This window comes from Sapajus apella, unplaced genomic scaffold (assembly GCF_009761245.1).
Source record: "Sapajus apella isolate SASKATOON/1434 unplaced genomic scaffold, GSC_monkey_1.0 scaffold121, whole genome shotgun sequence".
Taxonomy (NCBI): domain Eukaryota; kingdom Metazoa; phylum Chordata; class Mammalia; order Primates; family Cebidae; genus Sapajus; species Sapajus apella.
In genome coordinates, this window is record NW_022437061.1 from 3526483 (window position 1) to 3547494 (window position 21012).

General features: G+C 39.9%; 1 protein-coding gene across 2 annotated transcripts in view; it reads right to left on the bottom strand.

Moving 5' to 3' along the window:
• Window positions 1–10833: 10833 nt before the first annotated feature.
• Window positions 10834–21012, bottom strand: part of SDAD1 (SDA1 domain containing 1) — a 35980-nt gene continuing 25801 nt past the window's right edge. For both annotated transcript variants that reach the window (XM_032261047.1, XM_032261048.1), the window contains exons 15-22: window positions 20819–20916; window positions 20638–20714; window positions 19690–19816; window positions 17513–17607; window positions 17184–17374; window positions 16994–17078; window positions 15677–15838; window positions 10834–11681 (exon numbers count right to left, since the gene is read on the bottom strand). In XM_032261047.1, the coding sequence (XP_032116938.1) occupies window positions 11634–11681; window positions 15677–15838; window positions 16994–17078; window positions 17184–17374; window positions 17513–17607; window positions 19690–19816; window positions 20638–20714; window positions 20819–20916 (883 nt within the window). In that variant the 3' untranslated portion in view covers window positions 10834–11633. The remainder of the gene's footprint in view (window positions 11682–15676; window positions 15839–16993; window positions 17079–17183; window positions 17375–17512; window positions 17608–19689; window positions 19817–20637; window positions 20715–20818; window positions 20917–21012) is intronic.

Sequence of the window (21012 nt, forward strand, 5' to 3'; positions counted from 1 at the left end):
ATCTCCTGACCTCGTCATCCTTCTGCCTCGGCCTCCCAAAATGCTGGGATTACAGGCGTGAGCCATCGTGCCCGGCCCTTATTTATTTATTTATTTATTGTTTTTGAAACGGAGTCTCACTCTATCGCCCAGGCTGGAGTGCAGTGGCTGGATCTCGGCTCACTGCAGCCTCCGCCTCCTGGGTTCAAGTGATTCTCCTTATTTATTTATTTATTATTTTTGAGACAGAGTCTCACTCTATCGCCCAGGCTGGAGTGCAGTGGCTGGATCTCGGCTCACTGCAGCCTCCGCCTCCTGGGTTCAAGCGATTCTCCTGCCTCAGCCTCCTGAGTAGCTAGGATATAGGCGTCCACCACCATGCCCAACTAATTTTTGTATTTTCAGTAGTTACAGGGTTTCACCATGTTGCCTGGGCTGGTCTCAAACTCCTGACTTCAGGTGATCCACTCGCCTCAGCCTCCCAAAGTGCTGGGATTACAGGCATGAGCCACTGTGCCCAGCCAGTTAAACATTTTTAAAAGCTCAAAATTTAGTTAACATTTATCTGCCAAGTATTTTTTGTGGACATTATCGCATTTAATTATCAAAACAAGCCAAAAGGTAGGTTCCCCTAACCCTGGCTTTACCGATGAGGAGTGTCAGGCTTGGCGAGGTGAAGCCATGTGCCGGAGGTCACTCTGCTGGTGCGCCTGTGAGCTCGCCTCCAGGTCAGGTGGCCTGAATCCACAAGCCACCTTCACACCTAAGTTTCCTCACCTCCTCTTTGAGTTCCCAATGTCTGGGAGACAAACTTGTCTTAGAAAAATCTTAGTAAGGCTGGGGCATTTTTAACAATTCTAAAAAAGGGTACATGTGTACATGAATACTAGAAACTAAATAAAAGGACCAGATGTGCTGATTTACGATTGTAATCCCAGCGCTTTGGGAGGCCAAGGCAGGTGGATCACCTGAGGTCAGAAGTTCGAGACCAGCCTGGCCAACATGGTGAAACCCTGACTCTACTAAAAATACAAATATTAGCCGAGCATAGTGGCAGGCGCCTGTAATCCCAGCTACTCAGGAGGCTGAGACAGGAGAATAGCTTGAACCTGGGAGACGGAGTTTGCAGTGAGCCATCGTGCCATTGCACTCCAGCCTGGGCGACAAGAGTGAAGCTTTGTCTCAAAACAAACAAACAAACTGAATAGAAATTAAACACATTTTTTATTTTTTTAACCAATTTTAGGATGAAGGAATCCAACTTTTATAATTAACCACTTAAGTTGTTTTTAAGGATAACTAACACTTAAAGAAATTTAAAAATTTCTTGCCAGGCATGGTGGTTCGTGCCTGTCATCCCAGCACTTTGGCCGGTGGATCACCTGAGGTCACTTGGTTCTAATGAATAGAATCAGAATTGGTGGTGTTTGACTTCCAAGACTAGGTCACAAAGACATTGCAAGTTCCTCCTTGCTCTCTTGGATTGCTCACTCTATAGGAAGCCCATTGTCGTGTCCTGGGGATACTTAAGAAGCCCTATGAAAACGTCCCTTTGTGGCTGGTACAAATCTCAGCACTTAGAGAGTCTGAAGCAGGAGGACTGCTTGAGCCCAGGAGTTGGAGGCCAGCCTGGGCAACAGTGAGACCCCATTTCTACAAAAAAATTAAAATCAGTAGGGCATGGTGGCACATGTCTGTAGTCACAGCTACTTGGGAGGCTGAGGTGGGACGAATACTTGAGCCCAGGAGTTTGAGGCTGCAGTGAGCTATGATTATGCCATTGCACTTCACCCTGAGTGACAAAGTGAGACCCTGTCTCCAAAAAAGGAGTAAATAAAATTGAAAAAAACAAAGTCTTTGTTGAGGAACTGAGACTTTCTACCAAGAGCCAGAGAGGAACTGAGGCTTCTTGTCAATAGTCATCTGAGTGAGCCATGGTGGAAGCAGATCTTCCTGCCCCAGTTAAGCTACCCTCTCAAAATCCTAACCCATAGAAACTGTGGAAGTAGGCCGGGCATGATGGCTCACATCTGTAATCCCAGAACTTTGGGAGGCTGAGGTGGGTGGATCACTGGAGGTCAGTTTGAGACCAGCCTGGACAACATGGTGAAACGCTGTCTCTACTAAAAATATAAAAATTAGCCAGGCGTGGTGCCAGGTGCCTGTAATCCCAGCTACTCAGGAGGCTGAGGCAGAACTGCTTGAACCCAGGAGATGGAGGTTGCAGTAAACCAAGATCGTACCACTGTACTCCAGCCTGGATGACAGAGTGACACTCCATCTCAAAAAAACCCCAGACTATTAGTAGAAATTGATGGTCCCTTGAGAAACAAACCATCCTAGAAAAAAAAATAGTCTGGTAGTCTTGAAGGAGACTGCCCGTAGTAGCCACTTCAGAAGTGAGAATGTTACTGGAAATTGGAAGTAAGAGGTTCCTTAGTTACATAGTGCCACAATGTTTAACATGATCACCTAGAGTAATGTGGAGCACAGAAAAATGTACCTAAAAGCCTAGATACTCTAGTTAGATCTCCAAGCAAAATGTCAAAGTTACTACCTGGCTTCTTTCTGCTTATAGTAAAATATGACAGGAAAGAGAGAAGCTAGAGCAAGGACTGTTAAAAGGGATCCAGAAATGGTTTTGAAAATCTTAGACCCAAAGTACACATGGGAACTTAGTTTATCATAGATACGGCACTGTTTATCTGTTGGGAAAATCTGCAACATAGGTGGTTGATAAAGAATTAGTATCCATAATGTATAAAGACTTCCTATGCTTTTATTACTAGAAAAAATAAAAACAAAAGGCTATAAAGAGGAAAATACAAATGAACATAAAAATGTGAAGTTATTTCAATCTCTCTAGTAATCAGTGAAATGCAAATTAAATCATGATACCATTTCTTTTTTTTTCAGACAGAGTTTCACTTTTGTTTCCCAGGCTGGAATGCAATGACCCAATCTTGGCTCACCGCAACCTCCGCCACCCAGGTTCAAGCGATTCTCCTGCCTCAGCCTCCCAAGTAGCTAGGATTACAGGCATGCGCCACAATGCCCAACCAATTTTTTTTTGTATTTTTAGTAGAGACAGGGTTTCTCCATTTTGGTGAGGCTGATCTCGAACTCCTGACCTCAAGTGATCCTCCTTCCTCCACCTCCTAAAGTGCTGGGATTACAGGCGTGAGCCACAGCACCTGGGGATACCATTTCATACACAAAAGATTGTCTAGTTTCAAAGTCTAATAACATCTTGTTGACATGGATGTAGTAAAATACAAACTTATCTGAGTTGTTAATGGGAATATAGTGCAATTCAGTATTGCCTAGTAAAGTAGAAGAATTGCAGACCCTACAAACCCAGTGATTTCCTTTTTAGGGCTCCGTAATTTTTTTGTTGGAGACAAAGTCTTGCTCTGTCGCCCAGGTTGGAATGTAGTGGTGCAATCTCGGCTTACTGCAACCTCTGCCTCCCAAGTTCAAGCGATTCTCCTGCCTCAGCCTCCCAAGTTGCTGGGATTACAGGTGCACACCACCACACCTGGCTAATATTTTTGTATTTTTAGTAGAGACAGGGTTTCACCATGTTGGCCAGGCTGGTATCGAACTTCTGACCTCAAGTGATCTGCCTGCCTCAGCCTCCCAAAGTGCTGGGATTATAGGTGTGAGCACTGTACCCAGCCCGTTTTCAGTTTTCTGTCTAAATTTTGTTTAAAGAAAAAACACTAAGACCATGAACCCTAGAAGACATGTTCAAAGGTGATTATTGCAGCAAGGTTTTAATTAAATTAAATTAATTTTTTTTTGAGAGGAAGTCTCACTCTGTTGCCCAGGCTGGAGTGCAGTGACATGATCTTGGCTCACTGCAACCTTCCCTTCCCGGGTTCAAGCAATTCTCTTGCCTCAGCCTCCCAAGTAGCTGGGACTACAGGCCTGCACCACCACGCCTGGTTAATTTTTGTATTTTTTAGTAGAGATAGGGTTTCACCATGTTGGCCAAGCTGGTCTCAACTCCTGACTTCAAGTGATCCACCCGTCTCAGCCTCCCAAAGTGTTGGGATTATAGGTATGAGCCACAGCGCCCGGCCTGAAGGTTTTTAAATAGCAAAAAAGAGGAAAACAACCTAACTGCTCTTTGGTAGAGAAATGATAAATATTGGATATGTGAATAAACAATAAAAACTATACAAAAATTACAATGAATCTTCATTTATCAAGAATCTAATGTTGTTACATGGCAAAAGAATTTATACAATGATACTGCTGATGTAAAAATTTATATATACACACAAATATACATGTGAAAGAAAAAATGACTACAGGAATGATAGGCATTAAATTCTAGATAAGGGTTATCCCTGAGAAGAGGGGGAAATGGCTGGGTGAGACATAGTTATACTTTTAATGTTCTAGTTCTTTTAAAAAAAAAAAAAAGCAAAATATTAACATTGTATAAAACTGGGAGATGAACATGTTTCATTATCTTCTATATGCTTCTTTAAAAATCACAATTATAATAAAATGTTTAAAAGATTTAAATATCCTTAAAACAAGATGTTCTGTCAAACATCATTTATTTTTAGTTTACATGTAATTCTGTTAAACTTCCCCTTTTGTACTTTTCCCAGAATTAGGGTTCTCATTTTGTTCTTAATTTTCTCTTCCTCCTTGGCCAAATTACTTTTAGAAACATCTCTGATGTTAACTTAGATATTAGGAATAGCAAGTACACCAAAATTGGATCTTACTAAGATGGAACTAGAAGTATTCTAGATTTAAAAAATTTTAGTACAAATGTTTGCTAAGCAACATTACAAAATATTTAAAATGTAAAGGAATTCATGGCCATGAGGAGCTGTAAAAAAATTTTTTTTAATGTAGAGGGAAAAATCCAATCAGTTATATTCCCCAAACCCAAACCCAGTAACTATTTTCATATGCATATTTTACTTACAAAATTGTAGTTATATGAAGCACCATTATTTTGCATACGCTGAAGAAAAAAATCACTTCTATTTAAACTATGATATGATGCTTTCCTACTGGAATTCTAAAATGTGTGTATATTGAAAGTTTTCTTAAGTCTTTTGTCAAACTTATTTGAAAATCAGATATCTACTCTTGTACATTTTTAAAAAGTGGAATAAATTAATGTATTGCTTAAGCTTCTTTGCATTCACAATTAGATTCTCCTGAATTACCATTTGATTACAGGTGCCCATGTTTTTCCACACCATATCACTTTTCTGTGCCATTAAGAATCTTGGCTGGACATGGCGACTCACACCTGTAATCCCAGGACTTTGGAAGGCCGAGGCAGGTAGATCACTAGAGGTCAGAAGTTCAAGACCAGCCTGGCCAATATGGTGAAACTCTGTCTCTACTGAAAATACAAAAATTAGCCAGGCATGGTGGCAGATGCCTGTAATCCCAGCTACTTCGGAGACTGAGGCACGAGAATCACTTGAACCTGGGAGGCAGAGGTTTCAGTGACCTGAGATCATGTCACTACACTACTCCAGCCTGGGTGACAGAGTAAGACTCTACCTCAGGAAAAAAAAAAAAAAAAAAAAAAAAAAAAAGGGAATTTTAGTGATAGCCAGGCACGGTGGCTCCCACCTGTAAACCCTGAACTTTGGGAGGCCAAGGTGGGAAGATCAGTTGAGGTCAGAAGTTTGAGACCAGCCTAGGCAACATAGTGAGACCCTGTCTCTGTTAAAAATAAATTTTAAAAAATTTATTAATAGCGGGGCATACTGGCCTGGGCCTGTGGAGGATCTCTTGAGCCCAGAAGTTCAAGGCTGCAGTGGGCTCTGACTGCACCACGGCACTCTTGCCTAGGTGACAGAGCAAGTCCCTGTCTCTAAAAGAAAAAAATAAAAATCTTACTGATGCTGCATTTATTAAGAGTTCTCTACTCACAAAGGATATTTCAAGGTGTTTGTAATGTTTCTTAACCTGAGTGCTGGTTACAGTAATGTATTCAGCTTGTGAATTCATTGAGTAATTATACTTAATGGTACTTGTTCTCTTCTTTATATGTCGATAAAGAGTTTGGATTTTTTTTTTTTAAGTCCAGTTGATGTTTTTTTTCTGGAAATTCCATAGAGGCTACTAATTCTCATTCTGCAAGTTTTGATGTTGGTCCTTGCTTGATGTTAGCAGATGTCAACTGAAAATATCAGACTAGGTTTGTGAATGTGCACGCAATGACAACTACATCTAGACTGTTGTCTGGCTGCAAACATTTTAAAACATATCTCAATTTCAGAGATTAAAAGTGTAAAAAAATTGTCTTAAAACCACTTGATCATTTTATTTATTTAGAGACAGGGTCTCGCTCTTTCACCCAGGCTAAACTACAGTGGCCTGAACACCACTCACTGCAGCCTTGACCTCTGGGGCTCAGTGATCCTCCTGCTTCGACCTCCTGAGTAACTGGTATGGCAGGCACGCACCATCACACCTGGCTAATTTTTACAAGGTCTCACCATGTTGCCCAAGCTTCTTTATCATTTTATACTCTGCTTTTGAACACGGTGGCTCATATTTATAATCCCAGCACTTTGGGAGGCCAAGGCAGGAGGATCACTTGAGGTCAGGAGTTCGAGAGCAGCCTGGCCAACATGGTGGAACCCTGTATCTACTAAAGATACAAAAATTAGCTGAGTGTGGTGGTGGGTGCCTGTTATCCCAGCTACTCAGGAGACTGAGGCAGGAGAATCGCTTGAACCCAGCAGGTGGAGGTTGCAGTGAGCCGAGACTGCGCCAGTACATTCCAGCCAGGGCAACAAGAGGAAAACTCTGTCTTGAAAGAAAAAAAAAGAAAGAAAATAATAGCCTAACATTTTTCACATTACTATAGTGTTTATATCTTACCTTTAAAATAACTTTAATCAAAGTAATTGTTTAATGGTTGACTATTTCACTTGATATGGTTTGGCTGTGTCCTCATTCAAATCTCAACTTGAATTCTATCTCCCACAATTCCCACGTGTTGTAGGAGGGACTTAGTTAGAGGTAATTGAATCATGGTGGCCGGTCTTTCCAGTGCTGTTCTTATGATAGTGAATAAGTCTCATGAGATCTTATGGGTTTATCGGGGGTCTTCATTTTTGCTTCTTTCTCATTTTCTCTTGCCACCACCATGTAAGAAGTGCTTTCACCTTCCACCATGATTCTGAGGCCTCCCAGCCATGTGGAACAGTAAGTCCAATGAAACCTCATTTTCTTCCCAGTCTCAGGTATGTCTTTATCTGCAGCATGAAAATGGACTAATATACCACCTAGTAACATACCTCAAGTTGCTTAAGTATTCTAATATTTTAGAAATTTTCTTGCACCCATTCTTATCATTGTAAATTATGTTGCAATCAATATTTCCCTACAGATAGTTTGTGTTAGGCATTACTAGCTGTCTGTCCACAATCAGTTTCTCTTCCTCTTCCTTGCTTACAGAAGTTCAGTTTTGTTGGGATGGTTATGGTCATCTAAGCTAAGAGGTCAGCAATCCCATTTCCTGGTTTCTTGGCTTCCTTGGTTGGTAGGGTGGCTGAATAACCTGGTTCTGGCTAATGAAAACTAAGGGAAGCCTATCTGTGAAACTTCTGTTTTCCTAGTAAAAGGGATAGATGTGGAAATGTCATTTTTGTGCCTTCTTGTTGCTTAAACACTGAAGAGAGGTCTATGAAAGCAAGGTATCATCATTATCTCCATTTTACAGATGAAGAAATTAAGGCACAGAAATGCTGAATACCTTGCATATGGGTCATAGAGCTGTGTCAGTCAGCATTCTAATCCAGCCTGGCTTCAACACACACTAAGAATGACAAAGCAGAAAAGGCCAGGGCCCTGATGGTACCATTGAGCAGCTGAACCCTGGCCATCAACTGTCCAGCCTTATGTGAAGTGAATTCCAATTTGGTTAGAATACAGAGTCTCACTCTGTTGCCCAGGATGGAGTGCAGTGGCATGATCTTGGCTCACTGCAACCTCTGTCTCCCAGGTTCAAGTGATTTTTGTGCCTCAGCCTTTCAAGTAGCTGGAATTACAGGTGTGTGCCACCACACCTGGTTAATTTTTGTATTTTTCATAGAGACAAGGTTCACCATCTTGGCCAGGTTGGTCTTGAACTCCTGACCTCAGGTGATCTGCCTGCCTCAGCCTTCTAAAGTGCTGGGATTACAGATGTGAGCCACCGTGCCCCGCTGGTTAGAATCTAGAATCTTTTTTTTTTTTTTTTTTTTTTTGAGACAGAGTCTTGCTCTGTCGCCCAGGCTGAAATGCAGTGGTGTGATCTCGGCTCACTGCAACCTTCGCCTCCCAGGTTCAAGCGATTCTCCTGCCTCAGCCTCCTGAGTAGCTGGGACTACAGTCATGTGCCACCATGCCCAGCTAATTTTTATATTTTTAGTAGAGCCGGAGTTTCACCATGTTGGCCAGGCTGGTCTCAAACTCCCGACCTTGTGATCCACCCACCTCGGCCTCCCAAAGTGCAGGTGTGAGCCACCTTGCCCAGCTGGTTAGAATCTTTTTACATGCATATCCTGTCACTTGTCGCAAAACACAGCCACAAATACAACTCTTTGGGTAATTTTCTTTGAGTCTCAGAAGTAGATTTGAGTCAACGGTTCTAGCTGTTTTTTAGACTCTTGGTACATACTACAAATAGTTTTTCCAAATAACTATATTAACAACACTTTAGCTAACATCAGGTATTGTTGGCAAGAGACAGAGAGGGTCCCAAACTAAGGATGACTCTACCATCCAATCAGTAAACACGAGGGAGAGTAATTAAGAAGGCAAAACAAACAACTCCTCTGAAGTATTTTCTTTCTTTTTTTTTTTAGTAGAGACAGTGTTTCACCACGTTGGTCATGATGGTCTAGAACTCCTGACCTTAGGTGAGCTGCCTACCTCAGCCTCCCAAAGTGCTGGGATTACAGGCATAAGCCACCACGCCCAACCTCTCTGAAGTATTTTCAAATCAATCCTTGTCTTGACTTAAGGTGAATTCCTAAGGTGAGTCTCAGTGGACTTTTATTCCCCACCTCAAAGTTATTTTGTTTCTTACAGAAAACTCTACACATGATTCCAACACCAAAGAAAATTGTCAAGTCCCATATTTCCTCTTGGGCTTTTATTATTCCCCATTTCCTTATATGTAATAATCAGATTAAACATACTTTTGTGTTTTGCTCTTTTTTGAAAAGAACAAAAAAAATTTCCAGTGTTTACAAAGGGAACTGCTTATTATAATAATGGCTGCATAATACCCTATCATGTGAACAAATGATAATTTTATTCAACCATCTTCACACTGGGATTGGACTGACAAAACATAAAAGTAGAATCTGCAGAAGGAAATAAGTTTACTACATAAGAAATGGTCTGTACAAATAAAGGCTTATGTTATTTAAGGAGTACAGAATTGGCCGTGCTCTCTGCTTTTATTTGCATTTGCAAACATGTGCAGACCAAAGACTACGCTAGGATTGAAAAGGTTATTTCTAGAACCTTGACCTTGTAAGAGAAAAGGCTCCAAGTCATTGTCCTACCATTTTATTCATGTTCAAGATCTTTCAAAAAAAATCTCATAAAGATTTAAAAAAATCTTTCAAAAGAACATAAGCAATTAATGAAAGAATGTCACTTGATAGAACTATATTATCTATGTGTTGTTTTAAAATATGTTATCTAAAATAGCTTAAACAGAATATTCTGAGTAAACACTCTAGTTAAAATGGAGTTGCAATGCAAGTCTATATAGACTAAATTTTCAAAGGATTAGACCATGAATAAATAACGTTTATATTAACCATGGCCACTTGGTGAGATCATATAGATAATAAGTCAGCATTCTGGATTTATATACCACTTTTATACATTATGAGCCTGGGCAAAGTTAAAGTTCATCCCTGAATGGCTTCATTCTCTGTGTTAACGAAATTTAAGAATAAATAGCTCAAGTTCAGACACTGATGACTTCTTCAAGGTAGAAGTCACTCTGCAAGCTCACCTATCCTCTGCTGAAGCATTCACCCTTCTGAGAATCTCATCTTCAAATGGATAGCAAACAAAACATTCTCAAGAGAAGATTTAGAAAATAATAAAAGGAATCAGATAGAAGTAAGATACTATGGGACTGAATAAATAAAAGTTCAGAATACATATTTGCAAACCACATACTGCATCTTTCTGTCTTGCATGTAAGAAAGGCTAGTTAAGAAGAGGGTGAGGCCACAGTAGAAGAACAGAAGTCAGAACACAGAATGGACTTTGGCCTCTTGGTATCTGAGCAGGAAAATCTAGAGGAAGGATGAAACTTCCAGGCACCATCACAATTCACACAATAAAGGTGTGAACACTAGCTGCTATTCTCAACAGACAAGCGAAGAAACACCCAGTTCAAAAATGCGAAAAGAAAACGGAGCAGTTTCAGGTCTAAAATACACAAATTTGCATCGAACACTTCCTGTAAAGCACTAAAGTTGCTGGGGATTGACTCTGGCGGCTTCACTAATCCCCCAACAGACAATCTGGGGCATTTTGGGGAACGTCTCTAAGTCTCATTCAATAAAACTGAAGTTGAATGCAGAAAGTGAACAGAAGAAACTAGAAAGGGAATGAGAACACTGCTTTTAGAAACTGCTTTCTAATTTTGAGTCATAGTGCAGAAAACTGCCCTTTACTCTAACTTGAGGTAACATCTACCACAACATTATCTAAGAAATCTGAAGCAAAAGGCAGCAAACTATTTCCAAATGCAACAACTTGCATGTAAAGAGGCTGTCCCCCGAAATGGATGCAGCATGCCTGTGGAAGGCAGAACATCACACACCACTCCACACACAACGGTACCTATTTGGCATTAGAAACTTTTTATTGAGGCAAGGTAAACAGTGGGCTGAAAATATTACAGGGTGAAGGAAGGCTGAGGAAACCAGTATGAAGGCAGCTCAAACAATGAACTAAATACATTCCAAAGGTACTATTCATACTTAAGGCAACTTTAAAAATGAGCTCTTAACCAAAAAGGCTTTACATGGCATTCAAAAAAAAAAAAAGAGGGGGTCATTTAAATCTTTTGGATTGACTAAAAGAGCTAAATCATGTACCCAAAATCTGTACAGCAGGGGCCTGTTTTCAGCAGGTAAGCCTATGTACAAGTAAGAATCTCTTACTCTTGTAACACTGTCCTGTTTTGTTTTGTTTTGTTTTGTTTTACAAGAACATATAACTCCTATCCATAAGGCCTCAGTGACCTCATAGAAATATGGACCTACCTCTCCTAGAGAATTATTTACACTGCACTGTAAATACACACGTGTGTCCACACCCACAACTAAGCTGTCAATGCCTGGAGTGAAGGGGTGATGGCTCATCATTTTGTATTTACAGTGACAATTAATAGGCACTCAATACTTTTTTTTGCATGAATGATAAATGAAATGATTTTATACTACCACCACTATTTACATCAACATTCCCACAATTAGCCGTCTCCAAAATAGAAACACCAAACTGCTGCCACATTTTCAGCAGTTTTCACAGTGCTTCTGAAGTTTTTAATGTAAACAAACATGCTTGATTTACTAATTTTCAGAGTAATGACACAAACTTAGCATTCTTCTTGGAATGGAAAACTTGCTGGGAAGTTACTTCATTCTTCTTCTCTTTTTCAAAAGTGCATCTCGCAGTGCCAACTGTAAGATAAAAAAGGATTTAAACATGATAACTCTTGGGTACCCCATTATACAAAATTGGTTATACGAAAGTTTACTAAAAATTAATCACCAAGTCAATAAACCACCCTGAAAAACTATAAATGATAAAATATTCCAAAACAGATCAAATCTGTATTGAGGATGGAGCATATTACTGCTAGGAAATATGCAAAGCTCTTGACTGCTGTTCCCAAGTCATGAAGGCATAAGTTCAAACCAGGAGCAGCTACAGAATGCACAGACTACAGCATCCCTGTCTCCACGGATAATAAATAGTACTTATTTGGTCTATATGGCTCTTAATATTTTGGAGTTGTGGATGGGATACGCTGTCTAAATTAAAAGTAACAGGAAAACAGACTTTTCTTCGCAATCACCTTTTCCAGTATCACATATATTCCACTAAATACAGCATGTATGGATTACTCAAAGACTTTAAAATGGCATTCTGAACTTGTGCAGATTTATGATGACTCTATCAATACACAATCTGATACACAGAAAATGTTACCTTATTTGCTGATTTTCAAATGGATTTGTTTTATGCAATAAACAAACTAAGAAAATGTTCTAAGTAAACGCTAACACTAACACTTTATACTAGCTCAAACATGAAGATAATAACTCGAAATTTGAAGCCCTGAGAATCATAGCTCATGGCAAAATACTTATTCAAGTTAATACAGGTTCTAATTTTTAGCTTGTTTAATTACTTTGTGTTAGAAGCATGTAAAGTGAAAATGAATGAAAGCAGTGAATTGTGTATCGTAATTAGACTCAATCTAGGCTTTCATCCCCTAGAGTTCTTCTCTAACCAGAGGTTGGGTTCTTTAAGATCCCCAGGGTGGAAATGGAAGGTGAAGAATTTAGGATCTAGAGAAAAAGAAGACTGAACAATCAGTGTCTGAAGTGGACCTAGAAAAGCCCTGAAAAAGTTTTACATTTCCCAAAAGAAAACAAACATAGTATTAAAAATGATCAAAAATAAACCAAAATTAAAGAAAAAAAAGTAACCAAGGGCGATGTACACATTGTAAGTTTGTGATGGATATTATTCCATTAATTCCCAAGCACTATTCTTTGTCTAGAAACTTAAAAAAACTCTAGCTTTTATTTAATTTTCATTTAAAAATTCTAGCTTAAATTTTAACAAGATATGCGTAAAACAGTTTCAGGTAGAAGTTACCTGGCTCTACACACACATGTTCAAACTTTCTGGATTTTATGATTTTCAGGTGACTCCTTACCTTTAGCTTACACCTGGGTCTTGGTATGTCTTTGCAGAAAAGCAGAATAGCTGGGATACTTAAGGCAGAACAAAAATCTACAAGTTCATTTCAACTTAATTTGGCTAAGGAGGTACTCTCCAGATTCATCTAATTGTGTCTTATTTTCTCATCTGCAAAATTGGTTTTGTTTTGTTTTTTTGAGACGGAGTTTCACTCTTTGTTAACTGTTCATACTGTTGTATACTGATTAAACAAGTTAATCAATGGAAAGCCTGGAATATGAAGTCTCATGCTAAGAACTAAATGTGTTAGCTAACGTTGGTTAGGGGAATTTAATTCCACTCATTAAGTTTTGTGGAAAAGCACAGGCTACTCTCACACGTTTCAGTTCCTTGCCCTTCAAATGCCACCAACTGAAGATAAGGAGCAAGTATATCCCCCTCTTCTTCCTTCATCTTTCTACAGGCTTTACTGCAACATCCTCTTCTCCTTCCCTATCTTATGCTTTACTTCCCTCTTCTAGTCTCATCCCATTCACCTCTTCATATTCTAACAATTTACAGTAAGACCTCATGTACACTTTCAAGCCACGTAAGATCCCTTTATTTAAGACACTCAAATATCACCAAGGGGTAGAGGGACGCATGAAGTGTGATACTCCTTTCCCACAGGGCCCTTGGGGGTCACGGGAGTTTTGGAAATGCTCTGTAACTGTTGTGTCCAATAGAGTAGCCACTAACTACATGTAACTCTGAGCATTTGAAATGTGGCTAGTCCAAATTGAGATATGCTACAGTGTAAAAGACCTGCTGACTTCAACTAGTTCAAAAACAAAAATGTAAAATATTTCATTCAAAACTTTTATATTGACTACATGTTGAAACAATACTATTTTAGATGTGCTGGACTAAATAAGATATATTATTACAATTATTTCATCTCTTTATTTTTAAGTGATATATGTGGTTCATATTATATTTCTATTGAACAGAATTGTTCTAAAGGAAATAGAGAACATCAGGAACTTAGCATTATGTTTACAATGGAGTGATCGTGAAGAAAATACATGGCGAGGAAACACACATAGAAATTCTGATTAATATCAGGTTCCAAATGGCAAGAAAATTGCAGAAGAAAAAACATTCTTGAACCAACAAGTGCATACGTCCAATGAAGTTTTAATTTACTCTCAAAAAGATTCTTTAATCTTTGAGAGTTACTGTATGACTTGAGGTGCTGGCAAGGAACAAAGCTGGGCTTCCCCATCATGTCAGAAAAGGCATGCCAAAAAACAAAGGAAGTAGGGGTGAGGGGAGCCTTAACTAAAATGTAGCAAGCTCACAGAACCTCATTAATGAAACAAGGCCTACAACAGGGTGATTACTATTTCCTCAGCCCTGACATGTCTGTAAGGGCCAGTGAAGGGCAGACTAATGGATTTAAGTCAATCCAATTATAATTTTAGGAGAATGTGGCAAAATTTAGAGTATTTAAAATCTTAAGTTGTACCTTTCCTTTTACCCCAATTTCAACAGCTTCTATTAAAAATGCTGTCACTACTTAAATGATGTTGTTGAATACCATTTAGAACTAGAAAGAGTAAACAGGGAGAGCTAAATGGTACCTTAATTCAGTGAATACTGACTTGGAACTCACAGACTGCACTGCCCTAGGGGGTTGGCCGTTACTTTGAGTGCTGCCAGGCCGATCCTTGGCTAGCTATTTAGGAACACTGGTTCAGAATATGAGACTGTTTAACCCAGAGCTGATATCCTGGTGATTCTTCAGAATGACATTTAGATATACTGCTTCTCCGCCAGGAGAGAAGGATACAAAAGCATAAACTTGTTTTATCACAATGAAAAACTGAAATAAACAAGCTGCTAGGTAGCATGGGATTACCATTCAAAGGCTATGAATGGATAAAACATAATCGCAAAAGCCTGTAAATATCAAGGCTTTGCAAAAGGGCATATACAGGAAGGATGATGCCAACACAGACCTGTTTATTTCACATTTGTTTTTCTGAAACTGTTTCTGAGATATTACCACACAAAATTATTGGTTTCTGAAAAGTACCGACGCCTATAAATCCTAGCACTATGGGAGGCTGAGGTGGGCAGACTGCTCGAGTCCAGCAGTTCCAGACCAGACTGGGCAACACGTCAAAACCCCATCTCTACAAAAATACAAAAATTAGCTACTTGTGATGGCAGACGCCTGAAGTCCCAGCTACTTGGAGGGAGGGCTGAGGTGGAAGAATTGCTGGAGCCTGCGAGGTGGAAACTGCAGTGAGCTGTGACTGGGCCATTGTACCCAGCCTGTGTAACATAGTGAGACCCTGTCTCAAAAAAAACCAAAACAAGACAAAACAAAAACCAGGCATAAAACTGGCACTAAAAAGTTATTCAATTAATTTTGATATCACATTTCACAGATCAAATGTCAGAGAATTTTAGCATGGGAAGGAGCCTCATGGATGATCTAACTTGTATTCCTTTACTTATACTGGAGGAAAATGGATTCCCTTCTGGCCCCACAGCGGAGTCTCAACCAAGTGAGGTCTGGGACTTACATGCCCTGACTCCCTTTCTCACCTCTCCATGTTCTCCAGCAATGCTTTCATCAACCACAAGACACACACAGTAATACCCAGTCATCAGAAGGCACAACTCCATCTCGAACGCAAAGCAGTCTTGGAATTACAGTACTGTTCTTGCCACCCAAGCTTCAAGTGGAGCTCACCTGTTTTTCTCGGAAGGAACGCTTATTTTTTGACCGGACGTTCTGGCTATACCGCATCATCATAAAGTTCTTCTGTTTTTTCTTTTCTTTATTTGTCGAACTGGAAAATGGATTCACTTTGGTTTTCTTCCTCACAAATTCTTTTCGATCTGTCTTTCCAGCCTATCAGAACAAAATGTTTGATATTTCTTCTTCAACAACATACTTTAGGAGTCATCTAATCAACATTAATGTCTCCTCTGTGTCAGGAACCAAGGGCACAAGATGGACGGGACATAGTCTTTGTTCCTTGGGACCAAGACATGGCCATACAGTATTATAACAGAGTAAGGGGAGCTCGGTGGAAGATAAGTCAGAATTTAGCCTGGTGAGGTCAGGGGAGCTTCCTAGAAAGGGAGAAAGGTATACTGTCTGGTTTTTTTTTTTTTTTTTTTTTTTTTTTGGCAGGATGAAGGCATTCATGGTTAGGGAAAGGAGGGGGAAAGACAAAACATTTCCAGAAGAAGGGACAGTGCACACAAAGGTGTGGAGGAGAAAGGACATGTGGAAGACAGAAGATGAGGTGCAGCCAGGATGGGACAGTATCTTGAACAAGTGGAGATACAAAAAATGATGTTGAAAATGTGGACGGGACACAACCATGAACAGACACAGCATTAGCCACAGGCAGACTCCAACCAGCTCTGGCTTTTCACTGATGATTGTAAACACTCTCCTGCTTTTCTCTCAGTTTTAGTAAATATAGTGGCTTCTCAACACTACAGACATGTAATACTGCCTTCCTGTGCTCTCTACCCTGTTTTGAGAGCTGTTTATGTGGCTATATACAGTTGTCAAAACTCATCTAACTGGTCAGGCACAGTGGCTCACGCCTATAATCCCAGCACTTTGGAAGGCTGAGGCGGGTGGATCACATGGGGACAGGAGTTTGTGACCAGCCTGGCCAATACAGTGAAACTCTGACTCTACTATTAGCTGGGTGTGGTAGTGGGTGCCTGTTAAACCAGCTACTAGGACGCTGAAGCAGGAGAATCGCTTGAATCCAGGAGGCAGACACTGCAGTGAGCCAAGATTGTGCCACTGCACTCTAGCCTGGGTGACAGGGAGATACTCTGTCTCAAAAAACAAAACAAACAAACAAACAAAAATCCTCATGTAACTGAACACCTAATATTTGTGCATTTTAATTTCTGTGTTAATTATACCTTTACTTAAAACATTTTTAAAAATTGCCATTCTGTGGCTATACAAGTTCTGGCTTACATTTCATTTTATTTGCTTTCTGTTTAAAGAACTAGGAATGATATGCTCACTCACCATTGCAGTTGCTAATCTTGTCTCTTTGTCAGACTTTGGCTTTTTATGAAGGCGTTCAATGTCCCGAAGAGAAAGTAATTCGCCCCTGGGGTGAGGGAAAAATATCACATGAAACAAGAATGGAATTGTTTCCTGATGCTTCATTACCACATGAGCTGACTGAAGTCCTAAAGAAGATGTGCCATTTTACCTGGGCTCTTCATCACTGTCTATTTCAATATATTTCCTCTTCTGGGATTTCCCAGGGGCAGCGTCAAGTTCTTTTCTCATTTGGGCCATGCGGATTTTCTGGAAGTCTTCCTGAGTTAAAACTCGACTGGTGCTGATGGCTGCAGCTTTGGCTTTCCGCTCCTCCATGGGCATGCTGTTCAGCTTCTTGGACTTGAAACCACACAAGGGCTTAAATGGCTACCAGCTCAAGTGAGAGCTCAGCCATTTAAATTTTAGCCTCCCAAGAAGGCCCAGAATAAATTATGTCTTAATAAACATCAGGGTGTAAGATGAAATTTTCAGACTTACAATTTCTTGCTGTTCTTCGTCGGAAGAGTGTTGCACATCAACCCATTCACCGTCAGCATCCTCCTCCTCACTAAGACTGGTACTTTCCCATCCATCTACGTGAAAAAAACAAACTCACTACTGCCACTTCATGTTGCATATCCAACATATAGTTGAGATAAAGCAAGCCAACAGAAAAGTAAGGTAATGAACCTTGAACAGATACTCTATTAGAGTATGCAATATTTATTATTAGAGTATGCAAGAACTATGCAATATTTATTGTTAAATAAGCCACCTGGATTTAGTTAATCTAAGGAATAGGAAATATGCACTGACCAAGTATCTACCATGAGTCAAAACCTTACAATCATTCTCTAACCCTCATGACTTCACAGAAAAGGAGCACTCTCAGAGTCAAGTAATGTGCCCCAAGCCACACTGCTAAAAAGGCATCCCCCACTGAAATCATGAAAATCATGTCTGCCTTTAGAGTCATGTTCTTTCAACTAAACCAACTATGTCCATCAAAACTGCATTTGTACATTTATGTTGGCCACGCAGCAAGTATCTAGCTTATCCTAAGAGTGTTACCCATGTATGAGAATCTAGTTACAGTCATTCAGAGAACTGAGGTAGATTTGAGATGTAAAAGAATCCTGAAGACACCTCAATAAAAAGGTATCAGGCTTCTTAATGGAGCCACCACAGTTTAAGTTTTTTAAATCACAGACATTGCAATCTTTCAGTGATTCCATATGATCTTTAAGACAACATGCCAGCTCTTTTGTCTGGCATATACATAACCAAGCATGATAAGGTCTCCAAGCTCTATCTCAAGTCTTGCTATGCCCCACCTTGAATCATACATTCTAATAGTTCCCTAAATCCTTCAGAACTTCCGCTCACACTTTGCCTGGAAAGTCTTTACTTTTCTAGCATTCCTTGCCAAGTACTTGGCTCATCAGTCACTATCTCTCCAAAGCCTTAAAAAAAAAAAAAACTCCTGAGGTGGGCCAGGCATGGTGGGTCATGCCTGTAATCCCAGCACTTTGGGAGGCTGAGGCGCATAGACTACCAAAGGTCGGGAGTTCGAGACCAGCCTCACCAACATGGAGAAAGCCCATCTCTACTAAAAATACAAAATCAGCCAGGTGTGGTAGCACATGCCTGTAATCCCAGCTACTTGGGAGGCTAAGGCAGGAGAACTGCTTGAACCCGGGAGGCAGAGGTTGTGATGAGGTGAGATCAGGCCATTGCACTCCAGCCTGGGTAACAAGAGCTAAACTGTCTAAAAAAAAAAAAAAATCCTAAGGTGGATCTGACTGCTATCCCGCTCTTATGCCCCCACTCTAATCATAAATCCTGTTAATCCTTCATTCCTCAGCTCTTTGGAGGCCCTCCAGAGCAGAAATAATATCATTCATCTTTGCACTGGCAGTGGCTGGCTGACAGCAAATGCTTAAGAAGGCTTTGTTGAAAAATGTGCTGGCTCATGCCTATAATCCCAGGACTTTGGGAAGGCAAGACGAGAGGATCATTTGAGGTCAGGGGTTCAAGACCAGCCTGACCAACTTGGTGAAACTTCGTCTCTACTAAAAATAAAAAAATCAGCTGGGCGTGGCTGCACAAACCTGTAAAAAAATAAAACAACTTGGGAGTTGGAGTTTGCAGTGAGCTGAGATTGTACCACTGCACTCCAGCCTAGGCAAGAGGGAGACTCCGTCATGGGAAAAAAAAATAAGATTTGCTGAATAATGAATTAATGAACAGGAAGAATACAGGATTCTGGAAATTAGAATAGAGTTCCTCAAGTATTTTCCAACAAATTCAACATGCATCCTCTTTCAACAAGGAGAGTTTCGGAGGATTCCTCTCAGGGCTAACTAACCCTCATAATTTTTTTCCAAGCAACAAACACAAGATCATTGTCTTTCTCAAGCACTAAACAGCATGCCCTTGGATGACAGGCAGCCATCCCCAAGGTCATGAAAAGGCATCTCCTATGCTAGAACGTAAGTTCCACAAGAGGAAAAACCAGGTTCAATTGATCCCCAATACTTGTAACAATGTGTGGCACATAGCCATTGCTCAATAAGTATCTGCTAAATGAATGTTCAAATAGTATAACATTTAAATGTCTGCATAAATACTGTAGGAGTGATTTTGTCCAAAATAAGGGTGAAATAAAAATCAACCTTCATCATTTTCAGTATTCTCTTCTTTCTCAACTTCCAGAACTTCTGCTCCTGGAATGTAATCTTTAGCATCTAATTCTCCATATTCTTGTACTCTTGCTTCTATGGAGGCCTCTGTAGGCTTACCCTAAAGGAAAAGAAATTTATAATAAATTGCTTAGATCATAAAACCTTAATCATGAAAGGTATTCTCTAAAATTATGAATTTATTTTATTTATTTATTCATTTATTTTTTGGAGACAGGGTCTTGCCCTGTTGCCCAGACTGGAGTGCAGTGGTACAATCTCAGCTCACTACAACCTCCACCTCCTGGGCTCAGGGGATCCTCCGACCTCAGCCTCCCTAGTAGCTGGGACTGCAGGCATGCACTACCACACCCGGCTAATAAAATTATGAATTTAAAAGGGAGCACCATAAAAAATGATGGTAACCAAATGACAGAAACCATCTACTTATGTCTCAGATAAAAATAATTCCCAGCCAGCAATCTGTCCACTATTTTCTTACTATTTTTTGATACAGATCAAGAAACTGGTAGTTATTAGAGTAATTGCTCCAATTTTTCGAGTCTTAAAAAACATCATCTGTCCTTCTGTTACATACATGCATCCCTCCTCCCTTCCAACTTGAAAGAGGTAGTATCTGGCTGGGAATAGCCTGTTCACAATACTGGCATAAGCTACTGACTGATCTTTGAGATTCCTATCTGTTAATAACATTAAAAGCTTCCAAGTTGAAACAATATGATAGGTCTTCAAGACTCAGCTATCGTCAATGAACAAGTGCTAACTACAAAATATTCAGGGCCATGGTATTTGATTCCAAGCTTAAAGAATACAACCGTGTGTATCATAACCATGTAATCACAACAGAAGCACCATAAATACTTAAATTCTAATTGTAGGAAATTACTCTCACTTTGTGAGACCATAGCATGCTTTACCCACCCGGAATTTCTTCTGCAGCATCTGAGGATTCAGTGTTCTGAAGAGCTGAATCAAAGTTCTAGCAGACATCATGACATCTGTAAAATAATCTTTAATTAGAAATTCTGGCCCAAAGAATACAGTGAGGTAAAAAGGAGTTGCACTGTACTCTCTGGTGTGTAGAGAGTGACATGCAGCTTACTCTTATCCTTGTGTGTTTTATACTGAGCCAGGTCTTGGAGAAGTTCTTCAGTCATGGCCAGAGGACATCGAGCTGTTATTTCTTTTATAGCATTAATTCTAGAAAAGGAAAAGCAAAATAAAAAAAAAACCCAAACAGTAAATTTTCACGATTCAACACAGGACAACTTCCTAAAAATATTAACTCAAAAGGAA